Below are 18,463 nucleotides of genomic sequence, written 5' to 3'. Positions count from 1 at the left end.
AGTGGCAATAGAAGTGTAGGAGGAAATGAGATCAGAGATTTAAAGGCCTTTAAGGTGAGTACAAGGAGGTGAGCAGTGTGACAAGAGGACGGTGACTTCAGCAGATGCAATTTGGATAGACTAGATGGGGAGAAGTGAGAAGTTGAAAGACAGAAAGGAGGTTACTGTAAACAAGATGAGAGAGAGAGAGAGAGAACCTGGGCAAGAATTTTAGCAGTAGTTAGTGGCTACTCAGAGGATAAAGGGAGAAAGGTCCAGATTCAAAATAGCATTTAGTGTCTAAGTCCCAGGTTCAATTCCCCATTCTGTGCCAGAGTAGGAGAAAGGTTATGAACAGGGGTTTCCAACACCTCTTAGGAGAGTGCTCTAACCCCTGAGCTCTGAGATAGTTTGATATGGGGCTCTGTCAGTCTGTCCTGTTGCAGCTGTTCCACTGTGGATAACTAATGAACAAAACATTGGACCCTGGGTCTCCCAACTCCCAGGAGAGTGCCCGAAGCACCAGGCTACAGAGTCATTCTTTCTCTCTCTCTGGCCCAGGGACCATTTAAGTATTGAACAGCCTCAACAAGCGAGATTGAGAGAGCCCCACATGAGACTATCCCAGAGCTCGGTGGTTACTGCACTCAGCTGAGCAGTGGGTGGCCCCAGTTTGAATCCTTTCTCTCCCTCTGCTTCAGGGGGGAGTTGAACCCAGGTCTCCCTCATCTCAGGTGAGTACTCTAACCATTCGGCTAAAAGTTATAAGGTGGATATCACCTCTGGCCATTTTGTGTGGAGTTAGGCACCTGCCTAGCTCATTCTCACAAGAAACACTGTTAGGCGCTTATGCCACCTGACTCCATGAGAGGGGTTCCCAGCTATAAATCGCTAGCAGTGATAGGCACTTCCCTGCAGCCTGGTCTCAGCACTTACCTCTCTGAGAGGAGTGGGACTTAGCACACATTCTTCTCATTGCTGTCTCCTATTGGCTAATTTAGGCACTTTCTTGCCTAATTTGCTTGATTTTGTAAATCTCATTCTGAGATGCCTATTTTTCCCCATTTGTTGTATGGGGAGCCAAGGTGCTTAACTCAGCCTTTGTGAATCGCAGTTTTGTCCCTGTCATTTTCTAGATTCCTAAAAGTGACACTCAGTGTCACAATGCCTACGTCCCTTTGTGAATCTAGGCCAAACTAGCCAGTGTAGACTCCAAATAAGAAAGTTGCATGGGAAGGAGGAAGGGACAGGAAGTGACTAACAGGGAGGGAGGGAGAAGTTCATAGTCACTTATAACACTTGGGGGAGTGCAAAAAGATGGTCTTTGTAAGAGGAAGGTAGCAACAGAGGTTGAGGCATCAGAAAAGAGCTGTGTTTCAGCAAGAGTGAAGAGGTGGATGGTAGCAGGAAAATAGAGGTTGTGGATCAGGGTGAGCATTTCAGCAGTGGAGTGAGAGTTTGAGAGGGAACATAATCAGAGAGGGAGTGTGGAGTATGGAAATAAAACTGATATGGAAAGAGTCCAAGAGGGGTTCATAATAGAGGATGGGATGAAAAGGGGACCTGAACTGAGACAAAGACTAAGGCTGAAATGAGAAGAGGATTTGTGAAAGTGAGAAAAGGAACATAAGAATGGCCATATTGGGTCAAACCGGTGGTCTATCTAGTCCAGTATTCTGTCTCTGACAATACCAAAGCTTATGGGGCAGTGTACAGAACAGACCAGTTGGAGTGATCTGCCCCTGATCCATCCCCTACTGGCTTCTGGCAGTCAGAAGTTTAGGGTCACCCGAAGTCTGGGGTTTCATCCCTGACTATCTAGGCTCATAGCCATTGATGGACCTATTCTCCATTAATTTATATAGTTCTTTTCTTGAACCCAGTTGTACTGGTGGTCATCACAACATTGTATGGCAAGGAGTTCCACAGTTAATTGTGCACTGTGTAAAAAAAAGTACTTTCTCCTATTTGTATTGTACCTGTTGCCTATTAATTTCATTAGGTGACCCTTGGTTTTGGTATTGTGGGAAAGGGTAAATAACACTTATTCACTTTTTCCACACCATTCATGATTTTATAGATCTCTATCATATCACCCCTTAGTTTTGTCTTTTCTAAGATGGACAGCCCTAATCTTTTTAGTCTCTCCTCTCTCTCCTCAAGCCATTCCATACCCTTGATCATCTTTTTTGCTCTTCTCTGAACCTTGTCCAGTTCCACTATATCCTTTTTGAAATGGGGCTACCAGAACTGGACACACTGTTCAAGATGTGGGTGGTCTATGGATTTATATAGTGGTGCATTGTGGTATTTTCTGTCTTATTTTCTGTCCCTTTCCTAATAGTTCCTAAAGAAGAGAAGGTGTTTAGCTCTCTGGGAGTAGAGAAGGCAGTAAAGTTCATGAAAGTACACAGTGGGTGAAGAGAGGAGAGAGAGTAGGTCGTGTTGGGATGATGTGGTGTGGAGTAGGAGAAGTACGTGAAAGGGAGCACAGAAGCTAGAAGCCAGAGAACAAATAGAGGAGACGTAGTGGGAAAGCAAAGTAGGAGTGGGGAGAAGCGTGTACGCTCTTTTCTTAGGACTCTGTGGTGAGACATCTGCAGAAGAAGAAAAAGCAGTGGTCCAGTTATCAAACAGTTGATTTTGCACTGACCGCTTGAAATGATCTATGGACCCAACAGGAAGAAGGGCAGAGCCTGTGGTCAAATGGAGGGGAAGGAAGTTTCTAGTAAAAAAAGAAGACTGGAGATTCCTTTCATAGTTCCAGAGTTGCTGTTGATTGCTCCGTGAACCCTGAGGTGGAATGGGGGAACCTGACAGGAAGGGAGAGAAGAAAGTGTGTTTAGCCACAAGAAGAAAAGACTGTTCAACTGTAATTGTTGCTGCTGCTCCTGCCTTTTTCTAGCTGTCTCATTTTCAATTTAATTTTTTCCCTCTTTAGTGACTCTGCTTGCCTTCTTCATGTTAGGTTTCAGATCTGGATCGTTGTAATTTATACTTAGCATTATTGTCAGACCTGGTGAATTTATGCTCAAAAGCTGGCTGGAAAAAGGGGCCCTCCATTTGGAATTTCATCTCTTCTCTGATAAATGCCTCTATTCGAAATCTGCAGGAGACGGGCAATGAACAGGTAATTTTACAAGGGGTAATGGCATAACTATATGATACAAATATTAATGAATATATTACTTTACAGAAAACTCACTTGTGTAATTCATCTGCAGTGTTATGTTGCAGTGAAACACTCTTGTTTCCCAAAGGACATTATTAGTACCCTAGTTCTTTGTTAAAGGTATACAGTTGCTATATAGCTAAAACAATGCCTTGGTGGCAATAAACACATTTTTCTCAGATAAGATGGTTTGTGTAGTGCTCAAAGACTTTTTCCTAAAATACAGTAAAATGTTAGATAGCTTTGAAAATAGAATTAAGTTGAAACCCCATCCCCCAAATGTTAGTATTAATACAGCGTTAAATTTGAAGGTCAAGAAATTCCAAAAGCTAACATTTTCTGTTGCAGTATTCATTCCCCCATGTTTTATATCCCACAGTTATACATGTGTGTTATGTAGAGTAATATGTTAATATTTTCATTTTTCAGCGAAAGAGAAATATAAAATATTTGATGTGAAACATGGCTGAATTCATATTGCTAGAGGAACTTTAACTTTTGGAATTTCCAGACTTGAGTTCTTGATCTAGAAGCATTAATGCTCTGTCAAAACGGTTTTGGGGGGATTTAATTTCCTGTGCGTGTGTGTTTTTCTTGCTCCCTTTTAAGTTAGTGGAAGTTTAATGATTACTACAGTGGGAGCAAAATGTCTTCAACTGAGCTGTGAATGCATGCAAAGTACATTTTTAAGTTGGTTGTCTAGGTTTAAGGTATATCCACTATAGAATATTCATTCATCTCTTTCTTAAATCAAATTATTTTTCTCCCCCAAGCAAAGCAAAGATACTAGTTCAAAAAGAGAGGAGGATTATATTCATGCCAAATCTGTATCTGTTTTTATTTTATGGTAGCCCCCTGATATTTTTTAAAAGGATAGAATTTTAAAATGGAAAAAATGTGTTATTTTCAGCCTTGACAAAGTGAAAAATGGATGGACAGATTTTGCTCACTTTCTTTTTTTTTTTCCTTTTCTTTTTTGGTGGGGGGAGGAGAGCATAAATCACCTGTCATCTTTAGTACACAAAGTGAATGTTGTGATGAATTGTGTAAAAACAGAACTGTATGTTTGAAACTGTTTTTCAACCTTAATTACAGTGGCAGTGATAAGCACCCTCTAATATTCCGATGCTATCCTTGTCAGAACAAATCAGTAGGCTCAAAGAAGTAAAGAAATTAAATCATACATGGAGGGCAGAATGAGAGCTAAAACACACTAGCATCATTTTTGCATGACTAAGTGGAAAAGCAAGTTCGATTTTTTTCCTCTGTTTGGGATTTTATCATAATTATTATATTATCAAACAAAAATGACTTTTGTGGGTTAGTAGCATATTGTAACAGTATATTGAGGCCTGACTCAGTAATTCTTCCCAAGTCAATACTTTAGTTGAATCAGAAGGAGGTTTAACTGATTAATGAGTGTTTGAGTAGGGGCTCTATGTTAGTTATGTGTTGTGGAAAGATTGCAGCTGTTTCTTACAGCCATTCTTCATAGAGGAGGTGGGCAGAGGTTAGGAACATTTTCTGTGTTTCTGATAGCTGGAGGCAGTGAGAAAATCTGTTATTATATTGCATTTTGTACATTGCTGTACACATTGACAGTGCTAGGTAATTTTTTATATAATCTTCTGTCCCTCTTCCTTCCCCCTGCATATTTGTTCCTGTATATCTTTACACACAAATTAATATATTTGGTTGGGAGTGAGCTTTTATACTATTGTAGATCGCATAGTCTCTTCTGCTTGCTCTGCTTCTCAGACACAATAATTTTCCTTTAGTTGAAGTGACTGTTGTTGCCTTCTAGACTGCTTTAACTACTCTCTCTACTGGCCTGGAGGACTCTGGCTACACGTGCCTGGATTTTACTTTTTTTTCCAGATTTCCATAAATAATAGAATTCAAACTTATAATTTGTGAGGAATTTGATTTGGGGGAAAATATACCTATGACAGGTATACATTTGAATATTTGCTTAACACTAAGTTGGTGACATAAAACAGAAAATATGAAATTAAGACTGACCTCAGTTGCTGTTCAGCCTTAACTGTACTGGCACAAGTGCTGTAATATACTAGAATGAAATTAATTTCTTAGCATTTCCATTGTTAATAAAAGTACATAAGCTAATTTCTGCTCACTCAGTTAACTATGAATGTCATGTCATAGTCAAACTACAGGGCTGGTGCTGATAAAGGAATGCTTGTAATTTGTAAGATCACACACACACACGTTTTTCCCTACATTGTACTTTCTAATCAGATTTTCATATGTAATAGTATATTTTAAGGGTATTCAATATGCATCAGTATATTATACATAATTGATTAGGGGAAATCTTAGTATGTGATACTGTTGATTTTGATTTTTAATTTTTAATTACTAGGAACCAAAGATTGGAGAACAGATTCAAAAAGTAGTTAGTATGGCCTCACTGACTGTGGTTTGTGAGATTATTGATCGGAAACCTGAACTGCAACTTAAATCTCTACACGCTGTTGAAACCCTAAAAGGTTTTATTTCCTCTGTTCAACTTAATCAAGTATTAAAGAAGCCTTCTTATATTGAGGAAAAAAATAGGTATGTCTCTGCTTCAGTTCAAGTCACTCTCTATAAATCTTTAATACAGGGTAAAGTAACTCTAAGATAACTTTTTTGGTAATTTTTGACAAGATACAAGTTTCATAAGTGATAATTTAATGAATTCAGGTTGTCTAAGGAGCTAAATGAATTTGTCTTACTCTTCAGATCCAGAATATGATGGAAGCTAAATGGATTTGCTCATCTTAGCCCTTTCTGTAGTAGACAGGGAATTAGGACTCAATTGATTCTTCCTGAAGTGAATAGATATCTTTCCACTGAATTTACTGGGAGTTGAATTGACATTTAGACTTTTGATTCTAATCTTTTTTCTGTTAGGACATTACATTATTGCCTATAGTTTGTATGTAAAGAAACTGAAGTATTAAGTATTAATGTGGACTTAAAAGTATTTTCTCTGTTACAGTTTATTTGAAGAATCAACATCTTCTCAAGGATGGGGGAAAATCGTTGCAAGCTATGTACATGACCAGTGGGTTTGCCTTCATTTTATTTTAAATAAGTATCATAAATTTATACCATTGTCAAATGATGAGACTCTGGAACTATCTTTGCTTGCAGTCCAAAGGCCAATAAGAACTCTACAGTCTGCACTGGAAGCTCTAACTCTTTTGCCTTCTGACCAGGTTTTACCTGTGTTTCATTGCATGAAAGTGCTTGTTCCCAAGGTAAGAGACAAAAGCAAACCTATGGTCAATAACAATAATGAAAATTTTTCCATCCCAGAAATGAAACACTGCTTTCCTTCCCTTTATTTTCAGCTTCTGGGCTCATCCGAATCTCTCTGCATAGATGCATTTGATATGGCTTGGAAAGTTATGTCCTCTTTGAGCAACACACAGCTAATATTTTGGTCTAATTTAAAAGCCTTTGTTTGGTTTGTTTTTGACACTGAAGTTCTTGCTGTTGCTGCAAGTAGCAAGGGTCAAGCATATTCAAAAATAAAGGAGGTAAGTGTTAGTGTTCTTTTTTGTAAATGCATGTAAATTCTTGAGCGGAAGACATCTTTTCTTAATAGATGATTTTTTCCTCTCTCAGCTATCTCAGTGAATTTTTCTCCTCACAAAAGATGCTGGATTGAGAGCACTAGAACCAAAGTCATTTTTGTTTATCTTCAGAACATCAGTACAGTGTATTCCACCCTTTCAGGAGGGACTGCCTCTAGGGGTAAGAAGGTTGTTTAATTTTCAGGTCCATTAAGTCTATGCCGTCTCTGCTGGTCCTGCCAGCTAGGGCTCTAGGGAGTGGTGGAGGGAAAATTGTCTACTATGAACTACAAAGAAAAAAAACATTTCTAGTAGATCACAAAAAATCATTACATGGCAATGACTTTTGGTCGCTACCAATCTGTGCTGGCTTCAAAATGGTGACCTACAAGAGATAGGCTTTATATCTCATTACAATTTGTTTCACTCATCCAGTTCCCCTTTACTTGTTCCGTGATATAGGTAATGAAAGATACTGTACCTTTGACTTGTAAATTATTCACTTCCCTGGCTATCCAAGATCTTCTGAATTCATGAATATGATTGCAGTTTCCTTTGGTCTGATTAGTGAGTTTTTTGCTGTAATTTCATATCTACTGTATGCATTATTACTTGTATCTTTATCCAGTGGTTTATAGATCTGTCTTTTGATAACATTGACGAGCTATTAGACTTGAAGTTAGGACACTATTAAAACAGACAACTTTTGCTGCGGCTGTAGAGAGGTTTTTTCCCAGGATTCCAGAATGCTGAGAAAAAATGTAACCTGTAAAACAAAGATTTTACCATCTTAAAGAAAGACGAATTTATTAACATTGGAGCTAGTTCTATTATATTTTTACTTGCCATTCTGGAAAACAGGAAATCCATCTTTACTGATTTTGTTGAGGTATGTCATTTCCTGTTCTCCAAGAGTCCAGTTGCTTCAGCTACATTTGATGAAGAGGGAGAGGGGGTTTCAGGAAAATTTGTAATTGAGTGAAAGTTCCTATTTTCCTGGGTTTTAGTAAAACCATTTTTGGATGTTTGTATTGGTTATAAAGCTTATGGATTTTTTTTTATCATTTTTACAGTTAGATCCTTGATGCCAGCATGCAAGTTTATTGTGGTGTATTTTGGCACCAAATAATGGTAGTCAATTTTGGTCTAAATGGTAGCATTTTCTTTAGCTCCTTTCTTCATCTTTGTATTTATGTTTGACCAATTTATGAATACTTTTTTCATAATCTGTTACCTAGTAAATTAATTTAAAAAGTCGCTGTTTACCAACAGTTACCACATAGTGGTAGCTGAGAATATTGTTGTTTTCATTTGTGTTTAGAATAGAAAATAAATGTAGTATCTCAGATACTTCTTGTAGTAGCTTAGTAAATATTGAGTTTTTGATGACACCCACAGCAGTATTAAGCAGATAAGGACTTGAAGGACTTTGTGTGATCTCTTGACTTATGTCAACACAAGAAAAAGCTTTTATTCCACTGGCTTCCTACTTCTGATTAAAGAGGAAAAATATTCCCCCTTAAAAATATTTGATCAGTGCAATAGAAAGATAGTATATCCTTTGTGACAATAGTGAAGAGTGAATTGCATTAAGAGGCTACAAGATAACAAACAGGAAGTTCTTATGGGGAAACTAAATAATCTTTCAAAAGCTTTGTGCTTGTATTTGGCCGATAAAACCATATATATTGGGAAGAGTTTTAAAACAGTGTAATCTTAATTTTTCTTCGAGTGCTGTCCCTGTGGGTGCTCCACTGACAAGTGTCGGTGTATCCCGACACTGTCGATCAGAGATTTATGGTAGCAGCATCCGCACGGGCCTCACATGTGCAGTAGGTGTCTCGTGGTGCTGTTGGTGCCATGTCTAGCACGCACATGACCTGAGCCCTCCAATTCCTTGTCAACCATCCTCGGCTGAAGACTGAGCTACTCAGAGACTCTCTAAATGGATCTCCACATGCATTCAACATTGCTATCGTATTTGGAACGTGGACCCTCCTGCACACATCAGAGTGCATCCCACATGATCAGTTTCAACCTCGATAGTGTTCCTAAACATTGTTCTGATATTAGAGATTTGCAGGGTGGCCACTTGGGACTCTGTCCACACATTCACTGAGCACTATGCAATCACTCAAGACTCCAGGGCTGATGCCACAGTTGGCCTAACCATACCTACCTCTATGACTCAAATGAACTCAAAGTCCTTCCTGTCTTCTGAGGGGCACTGCTCTACATTCACCTGAAGTGGAGCACCCACAGGGACAGCACTCACACCCCCTCCCCTCTACTTCAGAGTTCGCAGTAAGGACTCTGCAGTAGAGAAGGAACTGGAGGGCTTGGGTCATGTGCATGCTAGACGCAGCACCACGAGATGCCTACTGCACATGCGTGACCCATGTGGACACTGCTACCGTAAATCTCCAGTCGACGGCGCCGGGACGCACCGACACCTGAAGTGGACCCACAGGGATGCATATCTCAAAGAACCTCAGTTACTGCACAAGGTGAGTAATCTCCTCTTTTTAGAGCTTTCAAAAAATAATATCCATTGATTTTCTTTTCTGTCAGTTCATTCTTTTTGAGTGCATTCTCTTTGAAATCCACTTCATCAAATAAATGTTAAAATGTAACAGCATCTGCGTTCAGTAATAGTTACATCAGATTCAGCAGTAGCAATCTTTGCTTGTGTCCCAGCTGAGAGAAGACATGTTGTTGCCTTAGCATATACAAGTAAAATAATTCCAAGTGGTAGAAATCAGTACCTGACCTCTCTGTCTGGTCTGTCTCTTCACAGACCTCCACACCTGGCAATCACATGTTCGGTGTTGTTTGAACCTATGAGCTGTAGCCATCGTTTGTTTGCTGCTGTTTGTTTAAATATTTGTAGTTTTTGTGTTAGTGTTGGTATTTTAAATATTTTCATGCCAAGGTATGTTTGTGCAAGTGTTGAGAGTCTTGCGTCTCTGTGACAGCTATCCCATTGTCTGCAGTGGGACATACCATGACCGCAGGAATCAAGGAGGTAACGAAGGTCTCCTATACACAACTAAGAGTCCAACCTACCTTCTGTCCCTTCATAAGAAAATGAAGATAAAATTCATAAGCAGGTGTCTACTTATGTACATACTTACCCCGCTCCGTGGCAGTACCTCTTGCCATTGACCCCTGTAGAGTGTCCCTATAGTTTTTAGCTTAAGAGACATTAAAAATTGAACTGTGGGATACTGAGTTGCTTTAGAAATATAGCTAAAATGTGTCTGCTGTCTACCACAGTGGACTGTACCAGCTTTAAAACATTAGCCAAAAAGTGGGCACAAGGGTAGTTTTGAGCTAAAAATGGAGTACTCCCACCATAGAATGCATAGAGAGGTGTCCACAGCTCTGCGCTTATGGTCTTATTTCATCTGCTTTTTTCCTCCTTTCCACTGGATCCATACTAATGCACACTCTTGCACAAGTTTAGATTTATTTTTTGTATGTGATGGATTTTTACCCTACTGGTTAAGGAATCCGTGGAAGAGGATTTTAGGATTTTGTTGAAATGTACAGAAAGTATCATGCTTGTTCTCTGCAAGTTAAACAGATAGATGAAGAGCAGTATAGGTCCCTCCTTCATTGTGGTATTACCAACTCTCATCCTTGAATTTCATAACAATAATTTCATGAGTCTGATTTTTTTGTAAGAATGTTAAGAAATATTCCTAGAATTATTTTTATCTGAAAGATCAGATATGTTCCAGAATTTCAGTTAAAGATCCTTCTTCCAGGAGTATTTTAGTTTGTAGTAGTCACAGCACTTTTTATGGTTACAAAGACAGATCACATGGCAGTCAGAAAATTGTATAATAGTGGCAAAATAGTATCTTTCTGGAAATAAATTATTTTACTCCATAAAATCTTCTGCCTTCCCTGGGCTTGATTCTACTTTAGTAAACTGTTCTGAGAAGAAATCATAATTAAAACTCTGTTTCAAATGATATTGTATAAAATACAGCTGAACTGTTCGTGTTCTAAATCCCTGTTTTTTAGAGGCTTACTACCACTTTTTGGAAGCATTTCTACTTTGGGCCTGCAATTTCTTACACTTACGCCCCTTTGGGCTGAGTGAATTTATGGTTTTGGGGTTGGGTTCTTTTTAAACTAAAAAAAAAAAAAATCTGTTCAGCTACTTGAAAGGTCAGAACAATGACAAAGAAAGGTGGTTTCACATCTTAAAAAAAATGGTTCGGACACACTTTTGCACTTTGGTAATACAACCATTTTAACTTTAAATTTGCCATGGACTTAATCCTCAGTTGGGAAAATTTTAAAAAGTACCATTTCATATGTATGAAGAAATTTAGTTTGGAAATAGAAGTTATATTTTTTTCCATTAAATTGTGAAACATTTCTACAACTCCAAAAATATACACCCATCAAAATAAACACAGATGCATTTTTTCCAAATATTTGAGAGTCAGACAAAGGCAAGGATTTTTACTCATGTGAAAACACTGGATCGTTGTATTCTTCTTTGAGTAGTGTCCCTGTGGGTGCTCCTTTCCTAGGTGCACTTGTGCCTTTGATTAGAAATTTCTTATAGAAGTGTCTGTTTGGCTTGCGCATGAATGTTACTCAGTCTCGTGCTCCACACCACTGCGTGAGTGAACCACCCTGAGTTCCTTCTCAGCCACCTTGGTCTGAGACAGTGTCTTAACAGTTGTCTGCATTGAGTTTTACCTTAGTTTAGTTGTTCTTAGTAGTAGTTTAGTTTAGCTGTAGTAGTTTTAAAAAATATATTTCAAACTTATATATAGATAGATAGCTTTTCTACACTCCTCAGAGTTTTACGTTACTGGGAGGATGTCCCTGGTTCTTTTGGTTTCAGACATTTCCTGTCTTGTTGGGAGGCAATCCCTGAGAGCGATGACACTCCCAGTGCATCAGTTGCCTCAGAGAATCTCATATTTCCCCAAATAGCAACTTCTGTCTGACATTAAAATCTAGAACCAGAAAAAAACAGGAAGATCATACTTCATCTCCTCATGATGGAGAGGTTGCTGCGCCCAGCCTCTGATGCAGGCCAGGGGATCCCCCATACACCAGCCTCTGAGTAAGTCTGCTGCCTCCACTTTCTCCAAACTGCACTCCTCAAGGGCATCGCAGAGGAGTACCCATAAGACTCCCAAAGACGGTCGCTCGAGTTCTCCAGGTAGGAAATCTACCTTGAAGAAGTTGTGGTCTCTGATAACGCCATCCACTTTGGCACCCATTGCTCTTTGACCCAGTGCCAGTGAGGCTGCTTGTTCCTCAGGTATCAAGGGAACTCTCAAACCTAAAGACTGTGAAGTCTTTGGCTCTGAGAGATCATTGGTACTGTCAGTGGACCACAGTGGCAAGAAGAGCTCTACCTCTTCTCACCTACTACCGAAGAAACCCACTTGGGCTCCATCTGGACTCCACGAGGAGTGGTCAAGATTCACAATACCGTCAACTCTCATTACACCCACCCAACTACAATGAGGTTCCTTAGAGGGCTTGGAATTCTCCTTTTGCCAGTTAAGCATCCTACTCCAGTTTGGGACCCCAATCTGATTCTTAAATGCCTTACAAGATCACTGTCTGTACCAATGGCTACCTGCTCACTCTTCCATTTATCCATGAAAACAGCATTTCTGGTAGCCACCATGTTGACTCAACAAGTTGGGGAAATAAGGTCCCTTATGGTATATCCTCTTTTTACAGGACAAGATCATATTACGACCATATCCCAAGTTTTTACCAAAAATTTCTTCTGAGTTCCATATAAACCAACCCACTCCCCTTCCAATTTTCTACCCGAAACCTCACCTAGGCAAAGAAGAGGCTCCATTACATACACTTGATGTCGGGGGCGTCCTGGTCTTCTACATTGACAAGACTAAACCTTTCAGAGAGACTCCCGAAGTATTTGTCTTGATCTCAGACTGTTCAAGAGGGCCTGCACTCTCTAAAGAAAGACTTCCAAAGTGGACATCTGACTGCATAATTTGTTAATCTCCAAACACCCTGGGGTATACAAACTCACTCTACGAGGGCTATTCCCACCTCTACAGCCTTTCTCAAAAATGTTCCCATCATTGAAATATGTAGAGCCGCAGTTTGGACCGTTGTACCCGTGTCTGCTGAGCACTATGCAGTAACTCAATACTCTGCTTTCTGATGTTGCATTTGGCTTGGCTAAACTTTCATCAGTATTGGACTGAACTCCAAAGCCCTCTCCTCCTCCTTAGCGGGAACTGCTGAGTACTCATCTAGTGTGCGGCACCCAAAGGGACGCTTCTAGAAGGAGGAGGAGGAGAAGGAGGAGAAGAAATGGTGGTTCACTCTGTGCAGTAACTGCGATTCTTTGAGATGCGCGTCCTTATGGATGTTCCACTACCCGCCCTCCTTCCCCTCTACTTCGGAGTTCTCTGCTATGCAGCGTCTCAGTAGAGAAGGAACTGACTGCAGTTTGCCCAGGCTGTATAACAATGTCACGGAGCACGAGGCGTGAGTGATACGCACGCACAGGCTGAACAGATGCTGCTATGAGAAGTCACCGATCAAAGGTGCAGGGGGGTGCAAGTGCGCCTAAAGTGGAGCAGCCGTAGGGGGCACATCTCAAAGAACCACAGTTAATGCACAGAGTGAGTGACCATTTCTTATATATAAGGCTAGGATTTTTTCATGGATATTTTTAGTAAAAGTCGTGGACAGGTCATGGGCAATAAAGAAAAATTCATGGAAGCCCGTGACCTGTCCCTGACTCTTACTAAAAATATCCATCACAAAATGGGGAGCCGCTAGGCAGTTGTGGGGGCCTGGCTGGGAGCTCCAGGGGCTTGCACCAGCCATGGGGGCTCAGAGTTTCAGAGTCCCCTTCCTCCACAGCTCTGAGCTGTGGGGTCCCCCAGCGCCAGAGGCCAGGAGCTGTGGAGGCTGGCCAGGAACTGCGGGGTCCCCCCGCGACCACTCTGAGTCCCCCAGCACCCATGGTGGCTAGAAGCTGTGGGGTACCCTGCACCCACAACAGGCAGGAGCTGGGGGAATCCCCCCAGCCACCCACGGCGGTGGGGAGCTGCGGGGACCCCACTGGTGTCAGTGGCCAGGGGCATCTGGGTTCCCCCTGCTGCCTGCGGCAGCCAGTAGCTGCAAGGTACCCCCACCGCCTCAGAGCTTGGGGCTCCCATTGTCTTGGGTGGCAGAGGTACCCTGCAGCTCCTGGCTGTCCTGGGTGGTGGTGGGACCCTGCAGTCACCTGTGGGCTAAAGTCATGGAGGTTTTCGGAAGTCACACATTCCGTGACTTCCACAATCTCTGTGATAAAATTGTAGCCTTACTTATATATTGAAGTAAATGTACATAATGGGTGAATTGTTGACAAGCTACTGGCCCTCAGAATTAGGGAATTGTAACTGGCTCTAAGACACCCTCAGCTTCACAATGCTGAGCAAATCTCTGACTCGGGAATCAAGCCCAACATATTGAAGCAGTACTGCAAATACATTTAAATAATCTAAAGAGACAAAGTAGGTGAGGTAATATCTTGTATTGGACCAACTGCTCTATGAAAGATGTATATAACTTCCAATAAAATAAGTTACCTCACCCTCTGCCTTATCTTTCTCCTATCCTGGGACCAATATAGCTGCAATAAGATATTTTGTTGGGAGTTAGGATTTTAATCTCTTTTTTTTCCTCCTCAGATCATACTCAAGCTAGTTGAAATGTCCACTGCAAGAACTGGAGTCTTTAATATAGTGCTTAGTTATTGCTGTCAGTCGTGGTTATTTCCTACATCTGATGACACAGGTGCTTTAGAGAATCCCTTCTCAAATGCTGGAAATTACAGTGAACTTATCACGGAGGCCTGTGTCTTTGGAACTGTATTTAGGCGAGATCAAAGGTATAAAATACCCTGCATTTAATTAGATTTTCATTTTGTATGTGTGATTATATTTGTTAGGATTTTGTGCTCTTTAGCTACTCGGTTAAATTTTTTGAGATTATGAATTAATGTAGAAGTAGTGAACTGTTTAGAATCTGTTTGTTTTTCATATTTTATTCACCTAATTGTGTTTTCTCTCTTCCTCTTTCGAATAACTTTTCATATGAGAAGACTCATTCAGGATGTCCATGCCTTTGTAGAAAATCTTGGAGATGAATGTGCAGCCAATGTTGTCACAGAAAGGTATGTTTTTAATATTTAACATGTATGGTAACTGCATCCTTCATAGTTGCTGGGGGTTGGAATTATATTATTTGTATGTTCTTCAAAGCCAAGTTCTTATGAACATGTTCATAAACTCTATCCCAAATACTGGTAAATCATACATGTTTTAATTTATGTTCATATTCAGGGATTGCCTAGATAATACTTAATCCTGCCGTCAGTGCAGGGGACTCGACTAGATGACAAACCCCCGTGTGCACGCAATGCCCCCAACCTGGCCCCTCGCTCCAGGGACGGGAACCGACCCTCCCTGCCCTGCCCCTTGTGCCGTGCCTCATTGTTCCCATCCATCCCCCTCTGGGGATATCCCATAGAGAACAGTGGCCTGTTGAGCTCAGCCTCCCTGCACCAGCCTCGCCTCTCTTGCCACATGTGGAGTCCCTAAGGTAAAATCCACCCTCCTCTGCAAACATGGGATCGCTCAGCTGAAGAGAGCGCACCCAGCTTAGTAACAGTTGTTTAACAGGAGTTTAATTGCACCGATGAACATGCAATTAAAACTGGGATTAATAGCGATTAATTTTTTTGATCTCTTGGCTGCCCTAATTATTACCAGTATGTCTTGATCTCTGTTCACCTTTGGTTGTAGACCACTCTTCAGTTTGGTCTAACACCCACAATTCAACAGCAAGTTCTGCCTCCCGTCATTGCTGCAGCTGGGAATTTGAATGAAAAACTATTGCCACCAGAACATTTATCCTTTGTGCAGCTTGACACACGCTTCCACCCAGCCCCAAGGAAATGGTTCCTCCCTAGCACCTCCGCCCCCAAATAGCATTTCTAGCTAGTTTCAATAGCTGCTTAAAAACTTCATTGACAATCACCAGCCCTTACTTGACACTTCCAGGGGCTTATTGCTTTAGCATTCTCACCCAAGAGGTTCTCAGTTTACAAAGTGCTTGGTACAGCCTGATACTCGGTTGTCCGTAATGTAATGAAAACCTGGAGTTGAGATCACTCACTCAAAACGTCTCAGGGTACCCTAATTCATATGTAGTCACTGTTTTGTAAATGGAAATTTATTTCTAGGATCCTACCAAATTCACAGTCCATTTTGGTCAATTTCACAGTCATAGGATTTAAAAAATTGTAAATTTCATGATTTTAGCTATTTAAATCTGAAATGTCAGGGTGTTGTAATTGTAGGGGTCCTGACCCAAAAGGAGCTGTGGAGCGGGGGTTGCAAGGTTATTGTAGGGAAGGTTGCAGTACTGCTACCCTAGTTCTGTGCAGCTGCTTGTGGCGATGCTGCCTTCAGACCTGGGCAGCTGGAGAGCAGCAGCTGTGGCCAAGAGCCCAGCCCTGAAGGCAGAGCAACGGCTGGCAGCAGCGCAGAAGTAAGGGTGGCATGGTATGGTATTGCCACACTTACTTCTGCGCTGCTGCCTTCAGAGCTGGGCCCTCAGTCAGCAGCTGCCACTCTCCGGCCACACAGCTCTGAAGGCAGCAGTGCAGAAGTACGGGTGGCATGCATAGGTGCCAACTTTTCCCAGCGCCGGTGGGTGCTTGCCCCTGGCCCCACGCCGACTCTGCCCCTGCCCTGCCCCCATTCCAATCCCTTCCCCAAAGTCTCTGCCCCCAACTCTGCCCCCTCCGTGTCCCTGTTGGACTCCTTCCCCAAATCCCCACCCCGGCCCCGCCTCTTTCCAGAGCACGCCGTATTCCCTCTCCTCCGCCCTCCCTCCCACTGCTTGCTGCTGCGAAACAGCTGTTTCGTGGCAGCAAGCACTGGGAGCTAGGGGGAGAAACGGGGATGCGGCGCGCTCAGGGGAGGAGGCAGAGCGGAGGTGAGCTGGGGCAGGGCGGGGAGCTGCTAGTGGGTGCAGAGCACACACCAATTTTTCCCCGTGGGTGCTCCAGCCCCGGAGCACCCATGGAGTTGGCACCTATGGTGGCATGGTATGGTATTGCCACCCTTACTTCTGTGCTGCTGTTGGCGGGGTGCTGCCTTCAGAGCTGGGCACCTGGCCAACAGCCGCTGCTTTCTGGCTGCCCAGCTTTGAAGGCAGTGCAGAAGTAAGGGTAGCAATACCTCAAACCCTTAAAATAACCTTGTTACCCCCCTGCAACTCCCTTTTGGGTCAGGACCCTCAATTTGAGAAATGCTGGTCTCCTCCATGAAATATGTATAGTATAGGGTAAAAGTACACAAAAGACCAGATTTCACCGGCGTGGGGTGGGGTGGAGGGAGACCGGATTTCAGGGTCCGTGACGCATTTTTCATGGCTGTGAACTTGGTAGGGACCTATTTATTACCCAACTCTGCAGGCATAATTAATTTCCTGAAGTGACAGGGTAGTCACATAACCTATCATTAACATGCCTTTACAGTACAAACAGAGATGACCATTATGTGCGAGTTTGTGCCGTCAAATTCCTATGCTTGTTGGATGGATCAAATACATTGCACAAGATGTTTATGGAAGACCTTGTCATCAAACTACTTGATAAAGTAAATTTTTATTTTTGTTTAATATACACAATGTTGGTATCATACTGATTAGTTGAAATATAAGGTACTCACCATTCAAAAGGGTATTATAGAACGGTCAAAATCTTTTTTTTTTTTTTTTTTTTTTAAAGCATCTCTAGCTTTGACTTCCTTGTCCAATAAATAATATCTTTTTACCACCACAAGACCTGTCAGTGTGATTTGAATATTCCTGGCTATATTATTGCTTGAGGATGAGATTAGAGTTTTATTCAGCCAGAAGGAAGTAACAGTGGCAAGTCTCAGGTTTGTTGCTCCATTTGTGCTGGGCTGTTTTTTTCATTGCACATATTTAAAACATAAGCATCATTGTCTTGAGAATTTGTATTTGGCTTGGTGGTGTTGAAAATGCTGGGTTTCCCTTGCCTTCTACTGTGTTGCCTAATATATTTCATGTCCAATAAACTCTAGGTTATTTGTAAGCATTTCTAAGAGGTTTGGCTTATAAAAATAAAGTTTTGGAGGATGGGGGTGGAAGGCCCCATCTTCAGCTATCCTATGGTTACTCTATCCTCCAGTCCTGGCACAAAGTATTCCATAGCTGTCATGAGAGGATCATCTGCCCATGCATAGGGAGATCCTCCACGGACATGTAAGCTCCTAAGGCAATCCCTTTCCTGTGTCTGGTGTAGGGCCTTGGCCCAGGGCTTCCATGCACTCCAGCAATCCTTGGCTACTGAGACATCCCCTTAGGGCTATTGGCAGCTGGTGTAATTTAGAGTAGACTTTAAGCTGCTCTATGTCCTGTTAGGTGACTAGACTAGCGCACAGCTGGTTCAAGATCAGAACAGCGCAAAAGTGATTGAAAGCCAGCTTGGTAGCTCCATTCCTGAGTTTTGTTGTGCAATCCTTGGGGTGTTATTTTGGACTATCACTTGTTTTATTTTTCAGCTTTGTAAAATTGTCATAAAAACTAAAATTCCAGATGAATTTCAGAGAGTAGTTATCAGTGGTTTAAGTCAAGCTGGAAGGGAATATCCAGTGGGGAGTCCCTCAAGGAT

The 18,463-nt window shown here is 41.7% G+C and overlaps 1 protein-coding gene across 6 annotated transcripts in view; it reads left to right on the top strand.

The window, feature by feature from the left end:
• TARBP1 (tRNA guanosine 2 -O-methyltransferase TARBP1) overlaps positions 1 to 18,463 on the top strand; it is a 100,791-nt gene that overhangs the window by 48,986 nt on the left and 33,342 nt on the right. For all 6 annotated transcript variants that reach the window (XR_014710943.1, XM_084623950.1, XM_084623948.1 and 3 more), the window contains 7 exons: positions 2,948 to 3,109; positions 5,535 to 5,728; positions 6,156 to 6,417; positions 6,511 to 6,699; positions 14,445 to 14,644; positions 14,858 to 14,929; positions 17,303 to 17,423. Coding sequence is in view for 5 of the 6 variants with exons in the window: in XM_084623950.1 (XP_084480076.1) it covers positions 2,948 to 3,109; positions 5,535 to 5,728; positions 6,156 to 6,417; positions 6,511 to 6,699; positions 14,445 to 14,644; positions 14,858 to 14,929; positions 17,303 to 17,423 (1,200 nt within the window). In the remaining variant the exon portion in view is untranslated. The remainder of the gene's footprint in view (positions 1 to 2,947; positions 3,110 to 5,534; positions 5,729 to 6,155; positions 6,418 to 6,510; positions 6,700 to 14,444; positions 14,645 to 14,857; positions 14,930 to 17,302; positions 17,424 to 18,463) is intronic.

The sequence above is a fragment of the Lepidochelys olivacea genome (genome assembly GCF_965140295.1).
Source record: "Lepidochelys olivacea isolate rLepOli2 genome assembly, chromosome: 3".
In the NCBI taxonomy this organism is placed as follows: Eukaryota; Metazoa; Chordata; order Testudines; family Cheloniidae; genus Lepidochelys; species Lepidochelys olivacea.
The sequence above is the reverse complement of the archived record's forward strand: the minus strand, read 5'-3'. Positions and strand labels throughout refer to the sequence as shown.